The following is a 17604-nucleotide window of genomic DNA, read 5'->3' as shown; positions in this document are numbered from 1 at the left end:
AATCAATAAAAGGAAATCACATTTTAGGGCTAAAAATAAGCCAAAGAAGAATTTAGCAACAATAGCAAATTGGCAACAACTTGAAAACCTGTGGCTGCCTTTATCATAAGGCTGTCAAGATGAAACAAAATTAATGTTTCCCAACAGGGAGCAACAGTATTCATATCATTGATGCTGCTTGTTAGTGTTGATGCTTCTGTACATGTTGTTTGGAATAACATATACAAGCCTTGAAACAAATTTCCCAGCAGTAGTATCCTTGTATAGACTGAATAAAGGTTATTTTCTACAGGGAGGTATCTTATAAGAAAAAACAGTAGGGGAGACCATAGAAGTGAGAGGATCCTATGGTGCTTTTTGTATTTAACAACAATCAATGGGTTTTATGGAAAATCATTGAGCAAAATGTGAGCTGCAAGCTACTACCCCATACTGATGTTATTTATAACCTTAGTCTTAAACTGCAGGAAAAGTACACTTCCGTCCTTTGGGGAATACATTAAAAGTATAAAGAGCAGATAAAAAGACAGCATTTCATGGATCACCAAGAACAAAATCCACTTAAATGAGTTTAGAGTTGGTTTCTTGGCTTTTCCTGATGGAGGAGGACTCATAAGGCATTGCCCAAGAGGAAAAAGCTCTTACCGAAGTGCCTTTGTTACCTCATGCATAAACATGGGATTAGTGCAACACACACATGCATGCATGGGGTCTGCTTCTGACGACTTAACCCGGATCAACTTGAACACAACCAAGGCTGGATTCTGCCATTTATTTATTTATTTATTTTTGGTGGGGGATGGGCACCATCAGGCCAGATTCTTACTACCCTTTTCTGAGCCATTTAAAGCAGCTGTTGCTTCTTCTTCTTCTTCTTTTTTTTTTTTTTTTTTTTTTAAATGTGCTTTAAAAGCTATGTCTAGGAAGGCAAGTAAAAAGTTCCTTCAAGGTCACAAGATGGTTAAAAAATATATTTTTAAAAGATGTGTATTTTCTTGGAAAATCCTGATAACCACCTCTAGACAGAAGTTGTGGCAGCTTTACAACATTTGCTCAGGATACTCTGTGCAGCCAGGATTCAGTGGCTCTCATGCACAGGAGCAAGGGCCCAGAAGGAAGGCTCCTAGGCTGGGGTAGTATATTTCCAATAAGACCGCCTTGGAAGTTCTTTGTGAGTTGACAGGAGTTATTAAGCCAGAACCCCTCCAATCAGCTTTAGCATACTTCTTTGCATCAACAGCACCAATCCCAACATATAACTACCCCAAACTTTGTTCCCACACTCTGCCCCGCCAGCTTTGCCCACCCAGAGATGAAAAGCTGAGCCGCAAGGGCAAGGGGCCCAGGCCGGCCAGGACAGGTGACAACATGCGGCGCGGGTTACCTGCAGATGGCTGACTGGCTGTACGCGGGGCCCTCTGTAGCACTGAGAGCTTGTCCCACCTGAGTCTGGGTCAGGCCAAGGGACAGGCGCCGGATTTTAAAAGCTTTGGCAAATTCTCGAATCTCTTCCAGATTAACCCCATCCACCTCACCCGCTGCGGTTTGAGGATCTGTGGAGATGTTTTTAAAAATAGGATCAATATGTCAACACGCAACCGAGTAATATCTGTTTGTTAGGGTATACAAGAAAGTGACTCTAACAGCAGAATGGTGGGGAATCCAACATCCCAGAATGTTTTCTTTGTCTCCCAAACTCAACTCATTATACCTCTACAAATCATCCTTCTAGATGTTTCTATCCTGGATAAAGCCACATCCGGCTCACACTGCCACTTCCACAACACAGAAACATGCTTCTTAGGGCTTAATAAATAATAGTGCAGGGAGGCATTTACTAGGGGGCTTGTAACTCCATTTAGCCCATAAATATGTTCAAATATTGTGCAAAAAATATAGACATGTAAAGGTTTCCATTTGAAGTGTCTTAATTGGGATCTTTAAGTGCTAAAAATTGCCCTTGAAGAAAATAGTATTTTGTGTTTTTCCTTTACCTGGTCGCCATGCAGCCAGGCTAACAGATGATAATGTTGCCTAATTTCTTACATTCACATTAGCCCTTCAGAAAAGCATGCTTATGAAGCTGTGAGAATAATATTATCTTTTTTTTTTTCCCCCATAGCAGTTTACTGACACAGCTGCCTTTGTCCCCTGAAAGGGCACATAATAAAAAATGCCTACCACAGGAAGGCTCCTTTGGTGCAGGATAACGCGGTCAATTTAGGACTTATCAAGGGAAATGACACAACAGCTGGAGAATGAAACTTTTCCCCCCCTGGCTACTGATCCCTGGATAAATGAAAGCATACACCAAGCTGGAGACAGCATGGGTTGGGGATGGTGGAAGATTTCAAAGTGCTGCTCAATCCTGCCTGTAGCGAAGCCATTCTCCCTGTGAGCTGTCTCTATTGTTCTTCACCTCATTCCTCGGACTTAGGTGAAAAGTTTCTCTCTTCCTTTTTCTGCACAATAACCCATCAATTTCAGTAAATTTGAGTTCTTGTCGAAGGACTGCAGTAGACTATATTATGCTTCTGTGTTCAGGTGTATAGACACTCCAGTTGTTAGAAAAAGAAACAAACATTTGCATCCCAAGTGACAATTTTTAAAGGACTTCTAAATAAATACGTTAAGATCTGTGGGAGTGGGAGAGGGGGTTGGAGCTTTGTGTATAGATTCTCCTCAGTACTGGGGAGGGATCCTATCAGCCAGTGGAAAATGGTCTCTGTGAATAGAATCTGCAATACAGCTATATATTACACCTTCATCTTTATATTTAAAAAAGAATTCTGGCCAGGTGTGGCAGGTACCTATAGTCCTAGCTACTTGGAAGGCTGAGGCAGGAGGATCACTTGAGCCCAGGATTTCAGGGCCAGCCTATGCCACATAGTGAGACCCTGTTTCTTGAAAAAAAAAAAAAAAAGAGTCTAGTGGAATTTTCATTTCGCTAGTCTTAAATTCATTGTGGGGGGATGGAAAAGTAGTATAGCCACTGCAATTGGTCTGTATTTTTCAAAGTGACTGCTAGGGTTCCTGAGTGGAGAGAGGAATCAAATGTTAGAAACATTTCCAGCCCCTCTAGAGTTGATAGTTTTTTGGGGATTGAGGTTCAATACTACTGCATCAGAAACAAGCAGAGAAGAATCTGAAATTAGTGGTGGGACACCCACTCAGGGTGTGCAGAGAAGGGAAAGGAGACAAGGGGGAGGAGTCATCTGGTCTTACCCATGAGCAGCATTCAGAGAAGGGAGAGACCTTATTCTGGTCAGTGGGAACAGGGTGCTGCTGGACACAGCAAGGTTGATTGGTTGGTTGGTTGGTGGAGTACGAGCTCACTTGGTGGATACTTGAGTGTAGCAAATTCAGACTTTTTGTATATGGGCAGGGGTCCAGGATTTTGCCTATAAAACTGGTTTGGTTGTTAAGATGAATTAAAATCCTACTTTTTCTTCCAAAATTTCCTCCAGAAGTCTGGCCAATATTTACTTAATGAGGACATCCACTAAGTCATTTTTGGGTCATCCCCAGTGGAGATTGCCCTCTGGATCTTGGATTCCACCCACACAGTAGCATGGAGTGACTTCCAAGTTTCACTAAGGATTCTGGGGGGTAGAGGAGGTCACATTCATGTGCACAGCAGCCTTGAGCCCCATTTCTTATTTCTTCATTAAAAAATCCCTAGAAGCAAGAGTTGGAAATGAACAGCATGAAAATAAACCCAGTTTTCTAGTACTTGCAAATTTTTTGAATTACTTGCCAATATTTAAACATTGATTTCTAAAGAAAAATCTGGATTTTCCATGTTCTTTTGGCTGCACTGGATTTCCATTTGCAGTTGGTAATGCTCACACTGCCAGGACTGATTCTCGTTGCCCCTTTAGCCCCATCAGTGTCCTCATCTCCATCCTTCTTCAGACCATGCATCCCATGGTGGGTTCTGGGGAGGAGGTAGGAGGAGTCTTAGCTAATGCAATAGCTGTGACTCCCCAAAGGACCACAGTACATAAACAGAAGAAAGGAGAAAGGAGGGTTATTAGGATAAAAAAAGTTTATAAAGCTTCCTTGCAGGGGTAGTGGGGCAATAATAACATAGCAATCAAGGAACACTGATTTAGAACAGAGGGACAGTTGGTACAGAACCGGTACAGTGTGGGAAAGGCCTGTACAGTCAGGAACGAGAAGAGAGGGGCTTGACAGTTCTATAAGGGTAGATAGTGGAGGTTCAGAAATTAAAAAAAAAAAAAAAGCCAGAGGGAAGCCAGAAACTTTCCTTGTAACAGCATGGCTTTTAGGAAGGTGGTTTTCTTACTTTGGCAAGCAAAAGAGCCACCTGGTGGGCTGGGGTTGTGGCTCAGTGGTAGAGTGCTTGCTTAGCATGTTTGAGGCACTAGGTTCAATTCTTGGCACCACAAGAAACTAAATAAATAAAATAAAGGTATTGGGTTTATCTACAAAAAAAATGTTAAAAAGGTGGGGTCCAGGATTATGCATTTTTAACAGGTCCTACATACAGGTGTCAGTAGATGGCAGGGATCTGCTGACTCATTTGAAGAAATCTTTCTCTGGTTTGCAAGGTCGGGATGTGGCATCCTCTTGGTGCCATTGTTTCTCCTAACCCTTAACTGTTACTGTTGAGCTGCACTGAAGTCCTGCTCTCTCACCTTTCTAGGACTGATAGGCCAGACAGGTCAGGTGAGGGGGACTCCTGAGCAGGGGTTCCTTGCTCCTTCCTCCTGACTCCCTGACACACCTGGCAAGTGGCAAAGATCTGTGAGTCAGCTGGCTGGGAATATCAGTGCAGTCTGTGGTCAGGGAGAGAGTTTGTCTCTGAGCAAAGCTAAACAGCCCTTGTGGGAAATAAACTTTCTGCTTTTATGGCCCCATCTCTAGATCAACTAGAATCAGTTGAGGTGCCCAGCCCATGAGGGACTGGTATTTAATCTGAAAGGATTTCTCTGGTCTGCTTCAGTCCCAGGGCCTGTGCTGCCACCAGACTAAGCAGTGCACTGCAGGACCAGTTTATGACTTGGGTAGCAATTTTATGTAAATGCATCCTATCATCTTTCTTCTCTTCCCCTGCTGCCTTTATTTATGTTTATGTCTTCTTATTGGTTCTTTGTGACTTGGAACTAATTTCTGCAATTGTGTAGGTTGCTTTTTTTTGCAAGATCGTGGACAATAAGAAGAGAAGGAAAAGAAAAGTTGTGGATTCTGAGCTCTCTGTGCCTTGAACAGTCTTCTGTGGATGATCCAACATTTACTGTGAAGTTTAAGGAGAAGTGGGCGCCTGAGCCATGAGCCATGAGTCTCCAAAAAACATTTATTATACCAGGAAGCTGAATTCCTTCTTCTTCCTCTCACACATTTCCCACTCTTGCCTTTTCTCCTGATTTAACTTAGGTGATAAGATAGGAATTCTTGTGAAATTTATACAGGATGATCGTCTGCTAACAAACTCTCCAAGAGGTGGAAACTCAGCATCTCTTTGTGCAATTTGTTGATTGCTGGAGATGAGTTGCTTAGCCTTCTTCAAATTATGTTCCTACCCATAAAACTCGGATGGCAAAATGTATTATATAGGTTGCCCCATGGATTCCAAGACTATAGAAATCTTTCCATCCAAAGAAAGTGTCCACCCTTGTACAAATATTTGCTTTATCTTGATGATAACATGTGGGACTTGTCCTCACACATTGGAAGGATTCCTTAGCTGGTGTCTATGTGTTTGGAACTAATAAAAAGACTGATACTATTATTTCTTTTATCTCAAAATTTGTCTTAAACACTTGAGGTTGTTTCACTGTTGGAACAGTTCCCCTTTCTTAAGGGATACATGCCTTTCTGTTTGAGGAGGGGAAATAACAGGTGAATATGGCTATTGGAGGCTTCCCTGGAATATTACTTAAGCTCTCAGCCTTGCTCATAGTTTGACATTCCATGCTAGGATAGACCATCCTGGGTTTCTCTCTTCCATTTTCCTGACTCTGGGCAGGTTGAGTTACTTTTAAGATGACTCTGAGGTCACCTTGATTGGGATAGCTGGAACTCTCAGATCCCTGCAAGGCAGATCTGGCACCTTTTATTAGGTCTAGTGTAAGTTGGTCTAGAGTTTCTCTGGACTGGGGAGGAAGTGTGCCTTTTATAGAAGTTTGCTTCAGATTAAGTCAGTCCAATATATTAAACACAGGCCCAGAAAGCAATAGCTATGATGGCCAGGGTCCACCCTGAATTTGTAAAGAGGTTAACTGGGTTGGAGATTTAGGATAAACTGGACTTGAAAATTGGCAATGACTCAAAAGTATAATGATGATGTTTCCTATATTAAATCTGGAATGCATGGACTAAAAAGTAAAGAGATTTTTTTAAAAAATGAAAACTAAATGTAAAGCATGTGAAAACAAACCTGTTTTGTAGAATCTGGTGCATGGTTACTGGGCTCATATTCAGCTGAGTGTTCAGGATGCACCAGGATAGATCATTTTTGGTGGTGGTAGTTTTGCTTTTTAAATTTAGCTCCTTCCTGCTGTTAGCCTGGGTACCTGTGTAAGGGGTTGCTAAATAGGCTGAATAGTCACCAATGCACCAACATCATCTATCTATGACCACTTTCTATGACCACTCATTATAGGAGTAATATGCATCTTTAAAGAAGCTGCCAGAAGTCTTATCTAAATATCTTATGTAAATACCCATCTACTTTTTAGAGCTACTCTCACAGCAAATAATGGACATACTTACCAAATATTTCTGAAAAAAATAAGAAATCATTTGGGAATGTGCAAAGCAGTTTGGGATAACGGCAGGCTTGCGATATGTTGACTTCACTGGGTTATGGAAAAAGGAATGAATTATGAATCAGGAGTTTCACTATGCTGCAAGCTCTCACCATCTTATGTCATGGTTTTTGTTTTTCTGGAGCTAGCTATCTGTTTTTTGCTGTCCAAAGATCAAACTTACAAGCCATAGGCTTAGAAAAATTATATTAACTTGTATTAGACAAAGGGGAATGAAGGGAAGGGGAGGGAATAGGAGAGACAGTAGAATGAATTGGACACAACTTTCTTATGTTCATATATTAATACATGACCAGTGAAACTCCATGTCACGTACAACCTCAAGAAGGGAAATTTATACTCCATGTATGTACGATATGTCAAAATACACTCTACTAATGAAGCAGGTGGCATCACTATACCAGACCTTAAACTATACTACAGAGCAATAGTAATAAAAATGGCATGGTATTGGCACCAAAATAGACTTGTAGACCAATGGTACAGAATAGAGGACACAGAGACAAATACACATATATACAGTTATATCATATTAGACCAAAACATATATTGGAGAAAAGCTAGTCTCCTCAACAAATGGTGCTGGGAAAACTGGAAATCCAAATGCAGCAAAATGAAATTAAGACCCTATCTCTCACTATGCACAAAACTCAACTCAAAGTGGGTCAAAGACTTAGAAATTAAATCAGAGACACTGCCTAACAAAAGAAAAAGTAGTCCCAAATCTTCATCCTGTCAGATTAGGCCCCAACTTCCTTAATAAGACTCCTATAGTGCAATAAATAAAATCAAGAATCAATAAATGGGATGGATTTGAACTGAAAGTTTCTTTGCAGCAAAAGAAACAATCTATGAGGTGAATAGAGAGCCTACAGAATGGGAGCAATTTTTTACCACACACACATCAGATAGAGCACTAATCTCTAGGGTACATAAAGAACTCAAAAATCTTAACTAAAAAAAAAAAAGAGTTAATAATCCAATCAATAAATGGGCCGAGGAACCAACAGACACTTCTCAGAAGATGATATACAATCAATCAACAACATATGAAAAAATGTTCAACATCTTTAGCAATTAGAGAAATGCAAATCAAAACTACTTTAAGATTTCATATCATGCCAGTCAAAATGGCAGCTATTAAGAATACAAAAAACAATAAGTGTTGGCGAAGATGTGGGGAGAAAGACACACTCATACATTGCTCTTGGGACTGCAAATTGGTGCAACCAATATGGAAAGCAGTATGGGGATTCCTTGAAACACTTGGAATGGAACCACATTTGATTCAGCTATTGTACTCCTCAGTCTATACCCAAAGGACTTAAAAACAGCATACTAAAGGGACATTGCCATGTCAATGTTTATAGCAGCACAATTCACAACAGCTAAATTGTGGAACCAACCTAGATGCCCTTCAGTAGATGAATGGATAAAGAAACTGTGGTATATATACACAATGGAATATTACTCAGTATTAAAAAGAGAATAAAATCATGGCATTTGCAGGTACATGGATAGAGTTGGAGAATATTATGCTAAGTGAAATAAGCCAATCCCCCAAAACCAAAGGCTGAATGTTTTCTCTGATATGTGGATCATGATCCATAAGGGGGATGGAGGAATAGATGAACTTTAGATAGGACAAAGAGGAGGGAGGGGAAGGGAAGGGGCATAGTGGTAGGAAAGATGGTGGAATGAGATGGCCATCATTACCCTAAATACATGTGTGAAGATATGAATGGTATGACTCTACTTTGTGTATAACCAGAGACATGAAAAATGTGCTCTATATGTGTACTATGAATTGAAATGCATTCTGCTGTCATGTATAACAAGTTAGAATAAATATAAATAAATTTTAAAAATACACTCTCCTGTCATGTATATCTAAAATGAACAAATTTTAAAAAGTATATTAAAAAATCACCAACTCTTCCCCCCAAACAAAAACCAGCACATAATCAAAACCCAAACCCAAACCCACCCTTTTAAAAAAATAGTACAGTTAATAAATGTTCCAATATTTGTTTGAGTTTTCTTCTATACTTTCTGAACATCCAGCTAATAGAAATTATATCTACCTCTGATGATAATGAAGACTAAGAATATTTTAACAGAGACCAAGGTGCATAGGTTTCATGATGTCCTAACAAGTATACTTATTTGGTAATTTGAGCTCAGATGTGGCGGTCTTTGCATATGAAGATGCTGTTTTCATTAATAAGGTATTAATTTGGCATTCTTTTGCCTGGAGTTGACAAGAAATTTGCATGATTTTTTTTTTGGCATATGGTAGGTTGGTGAATGCTAGGATGAGAGTCTTTGACAATGACACGGAATATTCATTGACTATAACGTTAGTCGAAGGTTCTATGATAATTCAAAATAATATGCAACCTATGTTTGGTCTTTTGTTCCTGGTTCTTGGTTCCTCCTAAGACTCATAATTTCTTAAGTACTAGGGGTGTTAGGAGCATCTTTTGTTCTAACATTTGGACTTTGTAGTTCCTGATGCAAAGCTCTAAATCTCTGGGAATTTCTTTGGTGGCAGGAGCATCTTTTGTTCTAATGAGGTAACTGTTGGTTGGATCCTGATAGCTTCAAGATGGGGATTAGTCATCAGAAAGTTATGATGAAAATTTGGGGGAGAGGGGCTGGAGATTGAGTTAATAACCAAGGATGCCTATGTGATGAAACCTTTTATAAAAATTCATGAACTACAGGGTTCAGAGAGGTTCTGCATTGATGAACACATCCATGTACTGGGAAGGTAGCATACCCCAACTCCATGGGGACAGAAGTTCCTGCACTCAGGATCCTTTCAGGCCTCATCTTGCATACTTCATCTACAACTTTGATCATATCCATTATAATGTTTCCTCAAATTCTATGAGTCATTATATCAAAATATTGAACCAGAGGGATATAGTCCATAAATAACTAGATCATACATACATTATACCATTCATTCTGTTGATGGGTTTTGAGACAGAAGATCAACAACTAAATAACAAGCTCAATATCTATTGTAATAAGTTTAGCAATGGGTTTATGCCAAGTCTGACTCCCAGTGGTACTGCCAGACACTCTCATGCAAAGACTCTAGAGCTAGTGTGGGCTCCTAATTCAGGGTCTGAGTGTAAGTTTGGAGTTTTTTGCTTCACTAGTATATGATGAAGAAGCCTCTCTACCTCAAGTCTTCATATTTCAGATCACTCACCATTTACTTAGAACTTAGATGTTTCGCTGGCCACCAGGCAATTGAAATCCCATCTCGCTTATTAAGTAGCTCTGTTACTGAAAAAGCATCTTTCTGGTCTAAATCACCTATACAATTGAATGTATATTATTATTTTCTTTTTTGGAGAGGCTACTTTGCATTACCAGATTTGCCCCATGGCATGTGAGGATCCTACTGATTCTGCTATAACAGGTCATTCTTGACCTTTGACGAAACACAGATACTCACTTGCATGTAGTCTTACTTTATGGCACAGTTGCCTTTGTAACATTATAGCCCTTTAATCCCATAACTGCTGGATTTTTTGTTCCTGGTGAATTGCAATCTGTGTACATGTTCTTTGCTTTATGTATAAGTAAAAATTGTACTAAAAGTGAATAAATGACATTTAAGGAGACCATTACCCCATTCATCTTAACATACTTCTATTTGCATGTGAGAAATATGCTGTCTTCACCTGGGGACAAATACCATTTCTAAAAATTTTATACATAGTACCCAGCTCAGGGAGGGAGACTTGCAGGCTTGTTTTATTTTATGAATGGTTGTTCAGAGATTTCCATCTGATTCCAGCCCATGCAGCTTCCACCACATGCCACTGGAGGCGGCTCATTGTGCACACACACCCACCCGCCCACAGGCACGCTCTCTTTTATTTCCTCTGACACCTACAAACAGAACGGCAGGAGACTTCAAACACACAGAAAAGCAGCTTGACCCTCCGGCTGAGTGCCTGTTGTTGGTTATTTCAGTTCTGAGCTATGTGGCTCATGCCCTGCAAGCTGATCAGTTTCTACCTGCTGGAGGGACAAGACTGACTCAGCACATCAGGAGCCCTTAGGATGGAGCCTGGCCCCCGAAGCACTAATCTAGAGGTGCTCTGGGGGCCTGCTGCCCATCATCTGGCCCTGGGCAAGGACTACATTTTAATATTGGGCAGGATAGAGAGAGAAAGAGAGAGAGAGAGAGAGAGAGAGAGAGAGAGAGAGAGAGAGAGAGAAAGAGAGAGAGAGAGAGATTGCAAATAAGCCAGAAGAAGGCAACCATGATTTAAACCGAGCCAGAAAGGATACTTACTGCTGACTAACTGGCCCACGCTCAAAGCTGAAGAAGAGGAGGATGAGGAGGAAGAAGAGGAAGCCTGTCGGACGGGACTTTGAGACATGGATGCTTGGCCGTGAGCCAGGTGCAGAAGATTGCCTTGGGCAGCTGCTTGACCCACTGACGTCTGGGAGGGTTGGTGGAGCTACACGAGGGATTGTAAAAAAAAAAAAAAAAAATACACAAATGAATGGAAAATTAGGGGGTAAAATGCCAGGAAACAAAAGTTTCACTAGGCTTGAATCATTTTATTTCCAAGAATATACAGTCTTCTTCTTAGGAGGAACATAGGATTTGCAACCACAGGCAGGATTTAAAAAAAAAATTATATACTATGTTGCTGCTTGCCTGACAGGTATTTTGTTAGTAATTCTAAATATATTATTAATTCCATATTTGGCTTGCTCGAGCACCCAATTTTCTATACTCCTCAGCCATGGCATGTGGCTGGACTCTTTCTTCCTGTTTCTACAATTGCAGCACACTTGACAGGCTTCTCAAGTATGTATGTATAAAACGTAACACAATTAATTCAAAATGCAAAACTTGAACTTAAAGATGTGGCCATGCCCTATCATTTTGTCTCAGGGAGCTGGTAATTAGAGGAAAATTCCAACTTAGGCTGAGCATATATGGAAACTTTCTGCTCTCCCAGATCCCAGAGTCTGAATGGATTACTGTGGGGTTGATAAAATGCTCTTTGATGTTGTATAGAAAATTAATAGAGAATTGTGGAAGTCAAGATGAAAATATTCCATAACACCCACAGCTCTCAGTTGTTCCTTTCTTATGTTTTGCCAGTCACTCTTTTGGGGACATTCCTGCCCTCTCTCATTTAATTTTCACATCAGCCTGTGGTATTGGTACAATTTTAACCCCTCACCTACAAACAGGAAGCTGAGGCACAGAGGGGTTAAAGGATTTTATAGGTTCGTCCAATTGGTGCCATATGTCTATAGGCATAAGAAGTCTGGTCCTAGGGTCTGAGCTAATACTCACAATGTCACAAGAAAGAATTAATTTTGATTTTTAATATTTTGTGTACATCAAGAAAGGCTGTCTTTATATCTGTATATTCATTATTCCTTTACTGGTTATTGCAGGAATATTGCTATGAAGAATAAGAGTGGCTCAGCTCAGGAGAAGAAGGAAAAGAGGAAAGGAAGATGACTGCAAGTTCTAGGGCCACTTGGAGAGATCCCTCTCCATCTTGCATTGTTCTTATAAAGACATTGCACTAGGGCAGTCCAGGACCCTAAGCAGGTGGGTAAGTGGCATTAGCAGTAGCCACCTTTGTTGAGTGGATACATGTTGACTTTTTAGTTAATAAAGTGCTCTTAGATTCATCATTGCACTCACAGAGGTGCAGCAAGATTTTTATGAAAGGTGGCCAGCCAGGGAGCAGAATTAGCTGAGGCCCTGAACTTTAGCGGCAGAGCCACCCACAAAATAGACACCAATCTTGGATCATTTTCTCTGTATCTAAAAGCCAGCCTGGGTGGTTCAATTTCACATTTCTCACTGCTTTCCCACTGTGCATGCTCGTTATTTCATTGAGTTTCGTTGAGATATAATTCACACATAATAAAATACACCCATTCTAAAAACAAATTTCATGAGTTTTGTCAAATGAATGTACCTGTGAAATCTCAACAATCAAGACAGAAAACTTTCTTATCATTCCACAAAGTTCTCCTTGTCCTTTGCAATCAATTCTTATCATTCCACAAAGTTTTCCTTGTCCTTTGCAGTCAATTCCCCCTAACTTTCTGCCCAGACAGCCAATACTTTGCTTTTTGTCCCTATGGGTTGTTTTTTTGGCATGGTTCCAGAAATGGAAGCATAGAGTTTACACCCTTGGTGGATCTGGCTTTTTTTTTTTGCTTGGCCTGCTGTTTTCAATCTTTTTGTTGGATGCTTCACCAGCTCATTATTTTTTATTGTTATGTCGTTTATCCATTCTACATGGGGAGGCATTTGGATTGCTTCCATTTTAAGGCATGGGGATATGATGAATAAAGCTGTTATAAACATTCATGTTCAAGCCTGTGTGTCTACTTGTATTTTTTATTCATTTATAAAAATATGCATGATTGGAATTATTGGATCATATTGTAAATGCATGGCAAGCATTTTAAGAAATTCCAAAACTGATTTCCAAAGTGGTTGTACCATTTTCTATTTCTACCAGCAATCCAGGAGAATTCTAGTTGCTCCCCATCATCTCCAACACCTGGGATCATCAATCTGTTTAATTTTCTACAGTATTTTTAACCATCAAATTAACATTTACCTTCCAAGTATTGTTAGTGTAGGGCTACCTTGGAAATATGCTTAAGGAGATATTTTTTCCTCTCTTCTCCCCTTGATAATGATTAATAGTGACTCCTCCAATTCATATGCTATTCCTCTGCAGCAGATGTGCCTGTTATGATTATGATAAGCAAACAACTGGTCCAAGCTCCCACTCCATAGTTCAAGGTTCTTCCCAGAATACCAACCTCTCCCTCATATGGAATTGCCTGCAATTACATTTCAAGTGAACATCCTTATTCAGTTACTCTAAATGGAGGCTACATTATGAACCAAAGATGATCATGATGGTCATAAGAAACCACATTAATATGCATAAAGCATCTGCCTAAGGTAATTAGCCAATCTGCTGAGCACATAATCAGCAATTGAATCCAGTAAATTTTATACTGTAGGGATACATATTAAAGATTAAATCTATTTTTAATTTACTTCATAAAATGTGATGGATATTTACATGTCAGTCTACCCCCTCTAACCTATTGAGTTGTCCTTCTAAAGACTATTACTTGGCAAAAGCTGTTTACAGTTTGAGTTACTTAATCATGAAGTCGTCTTCAGTTTTACCATTCTATCAATGTTTTATTGGCTTTGGGTATAGTAAACTACCATCAAGGAACTGGATAAGACAATAATCAATTTGAATATTTCTTCCCCAGACATGACTCAGTAAGGAAAAAGATTGCTAGGTTGAAATATCACTTAGGTGTCACTAAGGCAAGCTAGGGCTTATGCATGAAGCTATACAGGAGAAAAAAATTGAGAGGAAAATAAAATAGTTCTTTTAAGAATGTGTTTCATGTTTACACAGCCAAAGGGAAAATGTAATCTAAGATTTCTTAGAATGTGAGAAAGATACTTTTTTCCCCCCAAAGTAAATGATTACTTCTTTTTAGGACACTGGGGTCCTGAATTCTCTCTGGAGTTCAACAACCCAGAGAGAAACTACAAAAGTTCTTAACGGTTCTTACTTTCCAGGAATCAAGGAGATTATATTAGCAGTAGCATCATAATGAGCCAGTTGCCAGTGTAGACACATGGTCTGTTAATTCTAGACATGCTTGTAAGCCCAGACAAATGGCCTGCTATGCCTGCCACATCAGCCCAGAGGTGTCCTCTCCCTCACAGCTTCTTTCCTCAGAAAAAGGGAATGTTAGAGGCATCACTTCTTCTCTTTTTGTTCCTCAAATATGAAACAGCACTATGTGTTTGATATTCTTAGTAATTTTGACCTGTTCTTTGGCCATTTTATCTTTAAAACATATTTATCAAATACAAGAAGACAAAGCAGAGATTCAAATTATTTCATGAAACAACTCTGGGGTTCAATATGAAAATTTTACTGACTTTAAGCATCATGAAAAAGATGTTATTTAATTATGTTTCAGATACTGACAATTGTGAAAATCACGTATACTTGTTTTGCATCATTATTGGCAAAAGAAACAGATGAATAAATCCTAAAACAAAACTGGCCACAAACATTGAAATTGTTGGCCAAAAGAAAATTCAGGAAGTTGGGAATAATAAGAGGCATGAAGGAAAAGCTTATTCCTTTTCCATCCTATAGAGAGAAGATTCTATAAAGGCAGTTCTTTTGTTACATTGACTTAATCTTGAAAGACTACATCTATGGGTACCATTTATTGGTTGCTTTCTCTATATTCTTACATACATTATTTTAAAAGTTTTTTTTGTAGTTGTAGATGGACAGAATGCTTTTATTTTATTTGTTTATTTTTATGTGGTGCTGAGGATCAAATCCAGTGCTTCATGCATGCTAGTCAAGCACTCTGCCACTGAGCTACAGCCCCAGCCCACATACATTATTTTTAATCTTGTCAATAACCCTCTTTTTAGGTGCTGGTGATGTTGTTATACAAGAGGAACAGAGATTTAAAAAGCTGAAATGACTTACTTGGGACAACATAGCTCATATGAATCTGGGTAAGTCTGACTCAAAAGCTACCATGCTTGCTGCTCTCAATTCAGGTCTGTCATCGGAGTTGAAAGGATACAAGTCAGGAAAATGGCAGGAAGCTCTTTTTGGGAAGTGTGGCAACAAATGAGATGGGTTCAAACAGATGGATCTTGGCGAGCTACCCTTTAGAGTTGATCATCCCTGGTGTAGATCATCAAGATGTAACCATTTGAACACAGCTTGCTTGCTTTTTTTCCTAATATAAAATTTAAAGTATTTTATAGCTTGAATACTTTTTAAAAAGTATTCTCTACATGTCCAAAGGTATTTAAAATTTCTTATTATTAAGAAAACATGAAACTCTCAGGTGGCTACAGGATAGTCCAAAAATTTATTAGGATTTTAGTGTCATCTGGGGACACATCTCAGATGGAGTTGCCTACAGATTGTCCTTTACCCAATACAATTAATTCTGGTTTTCTGTAGTACTCCAACTTCTTTTTCTCAGCACTGTATCCTTTTTATACCACCATATTTTCTATTTACTCACTACACCCATTAAACTGCAGAAGGAGCCGGAGTTTGCCTGGGTCTGAGTTCACATAATGACTTTCTTGCCCTTTTTTGAGCTGTGAACCAGGTGCAAATAGGCAGGGGCATGGGGAGCCAGCACACAAGGACAGGGAAGGGACAGTTCTCGTTAGCCAGAGGAGGGAAGATGTCCATCCCACACATGGAATGACAGACAGGGAGGACAAGACTCAGAGGCTGAAAAGCTTTATGCTTCCCACTGGCTCTCACAGGCTGGCTCTGTTGGTTTGTTTGTGTTGGTTGGCACTGCCAGGGTGTTTCATGTATTCAATAAAAAGAGATTGAAATAGCACACAGGAAAGGCTTTCTTGATTTTCTGTGCCACTGCTCCCCATGTATCTTCCGTGTGCAATGCAGTATATCCTTAATAATGTTTTTAGTTTCTGGAATAAATCACCTTCCAATTAAACTTCTGATTGATATAAAAATAAGTGGGTGTACCAAGTGTCTTGGAAAATGGAATAAAATGCAGAATGTGCTAGATAAATTGGGAAAGGGAATGCCTATAGACAGTAAAATTCAAATGGGATTAAATATAGAGAAATACATTTTGGGAAGAAAACCTTTCTAAACCTGCAAAGGCAAAAGGGAGGAGGTCTTGCCTTGTACAACTATGCCAGGGAGTCGGGATAAGTGGAGGTAGAACCCTCCGTGTGGTACAATGGACGCAGTAAACAGCCCTGAGAGGTCCCACAGCCAGGGCATTTGGCAAAGGTATTGGGACTCCTGTTCTCTCCCGGCACAGGCTGGCATTTATTTGAGTGATATATATATATATATATATATATATATATATATATATATATATATATATATATTAGAATAGCTTCAAGAGAAACTAAATCAGTGGCTTCAATATTTAGCTTCATCAGAATCACCTGGAGGATTGTGAAAAAACAGATCACTGCATCCCATCCCTAGAGTTTCAATTTGGGGTTTAGGTCAGAGGTGGGGTCAAAGAATTTGTATTTTTAACAATTTGCATTTCTTCTACAACTTCTACGGTTCTGCTGTTGGTGGTGGTTGGGGGACCACACAGGTTTTGGAAGGAGCTTCTCTTGGATAAAGGCTAAAGAGAGTGGATTTATTATGTCTAGACAAGAGAAGCCAGAACCCAGATACAGTAAAAACCTTTACTAAGTTGGAGGATATAATGAATTCCTGAGTCTTACTGAGAAGTTTGCTCTTCTGCAAGCAGGATAAGAGTGTAGGTATTACATTTGCTGAATGATTTGAAGTTGACAGGGGATACTCTTCCTTGAACAATTTTTGGGGCCTGGAACATGATACCAGGAGAGATTGCAGCTATATATGTGGAAAGTTTAAAACAGTAAGGAGGAAGCTGTTTTGTAGCATTTTGAAAACTTATTCCTTCTATTCCATGACTCTAAACTGTGTCCTTAACATTAAGTGGGAAGAAGAGTCCCACATAGAAGTTTCCAGTACATGTACCTATTATCTGGGAATGATGGTGGGGTAAGTAGGTCAGAAAGGCCAATGGCCTAGGGCTGGGGATGTGGCTCAAGTGGTAGCGTGATGGCCTGGCATGCACAGGAATCTGGGTTCAATCTTCAGCACCACATAAAAATAAAATAATGATGTTGTGTCCACTGAAAACTAAAAAATAAATATTAAAAAAA

General features: G+C 39.5%; 1 protein-coding gene across 2 annotated transcripts in view; it reads right to left on the bottom strand.

Moving 5' to 3' along the window:
- The window catches only part of Pou6f2 (POU class 6 homeobox 2), a 470488-nt gene that overhangs the window by 2625 nt on the left and 450259 nt on the right, over window positions 1-17604 (bottom strand). For both annotated transcript variants that reach the window (XM_076864071.2, XM_076864074.2), the window contains 2 exons: window positions 11116-11284; window positions 1385-1553 (listed from right to left, as the gene is read on the bottom strand). In XM_076864071.2, the coding sequence (XP_076720186.1) occupies window positions 1385-1553; window positions 11116-11284 (338 nt within the window). The remainder of the gene's footprint in view (window positions 1-1384; window positions 1554-11115; window positions 11285-17604) is intronic.

Source organism: Callospermophilus lateralis, chromosome 1 (genome assembly GCF_048772815.1).
Source record: "Callospermophilus lateralis isolate mCalLat2 chromosome 1, mCalLat2.hap1, whole genome shotgun sequence".
Classification (NCBI taxonomy): Eukaryota; Metazoa; Chordata; class Mammalia; order Rodentia; family Sciuridae; genus Callospermophilus; species Callospermophilus lateralis.
Note: the sequence above shows the minus strand (reverse complement) of the source record. Positions and strands in the feature narration are given on the sequence as shown.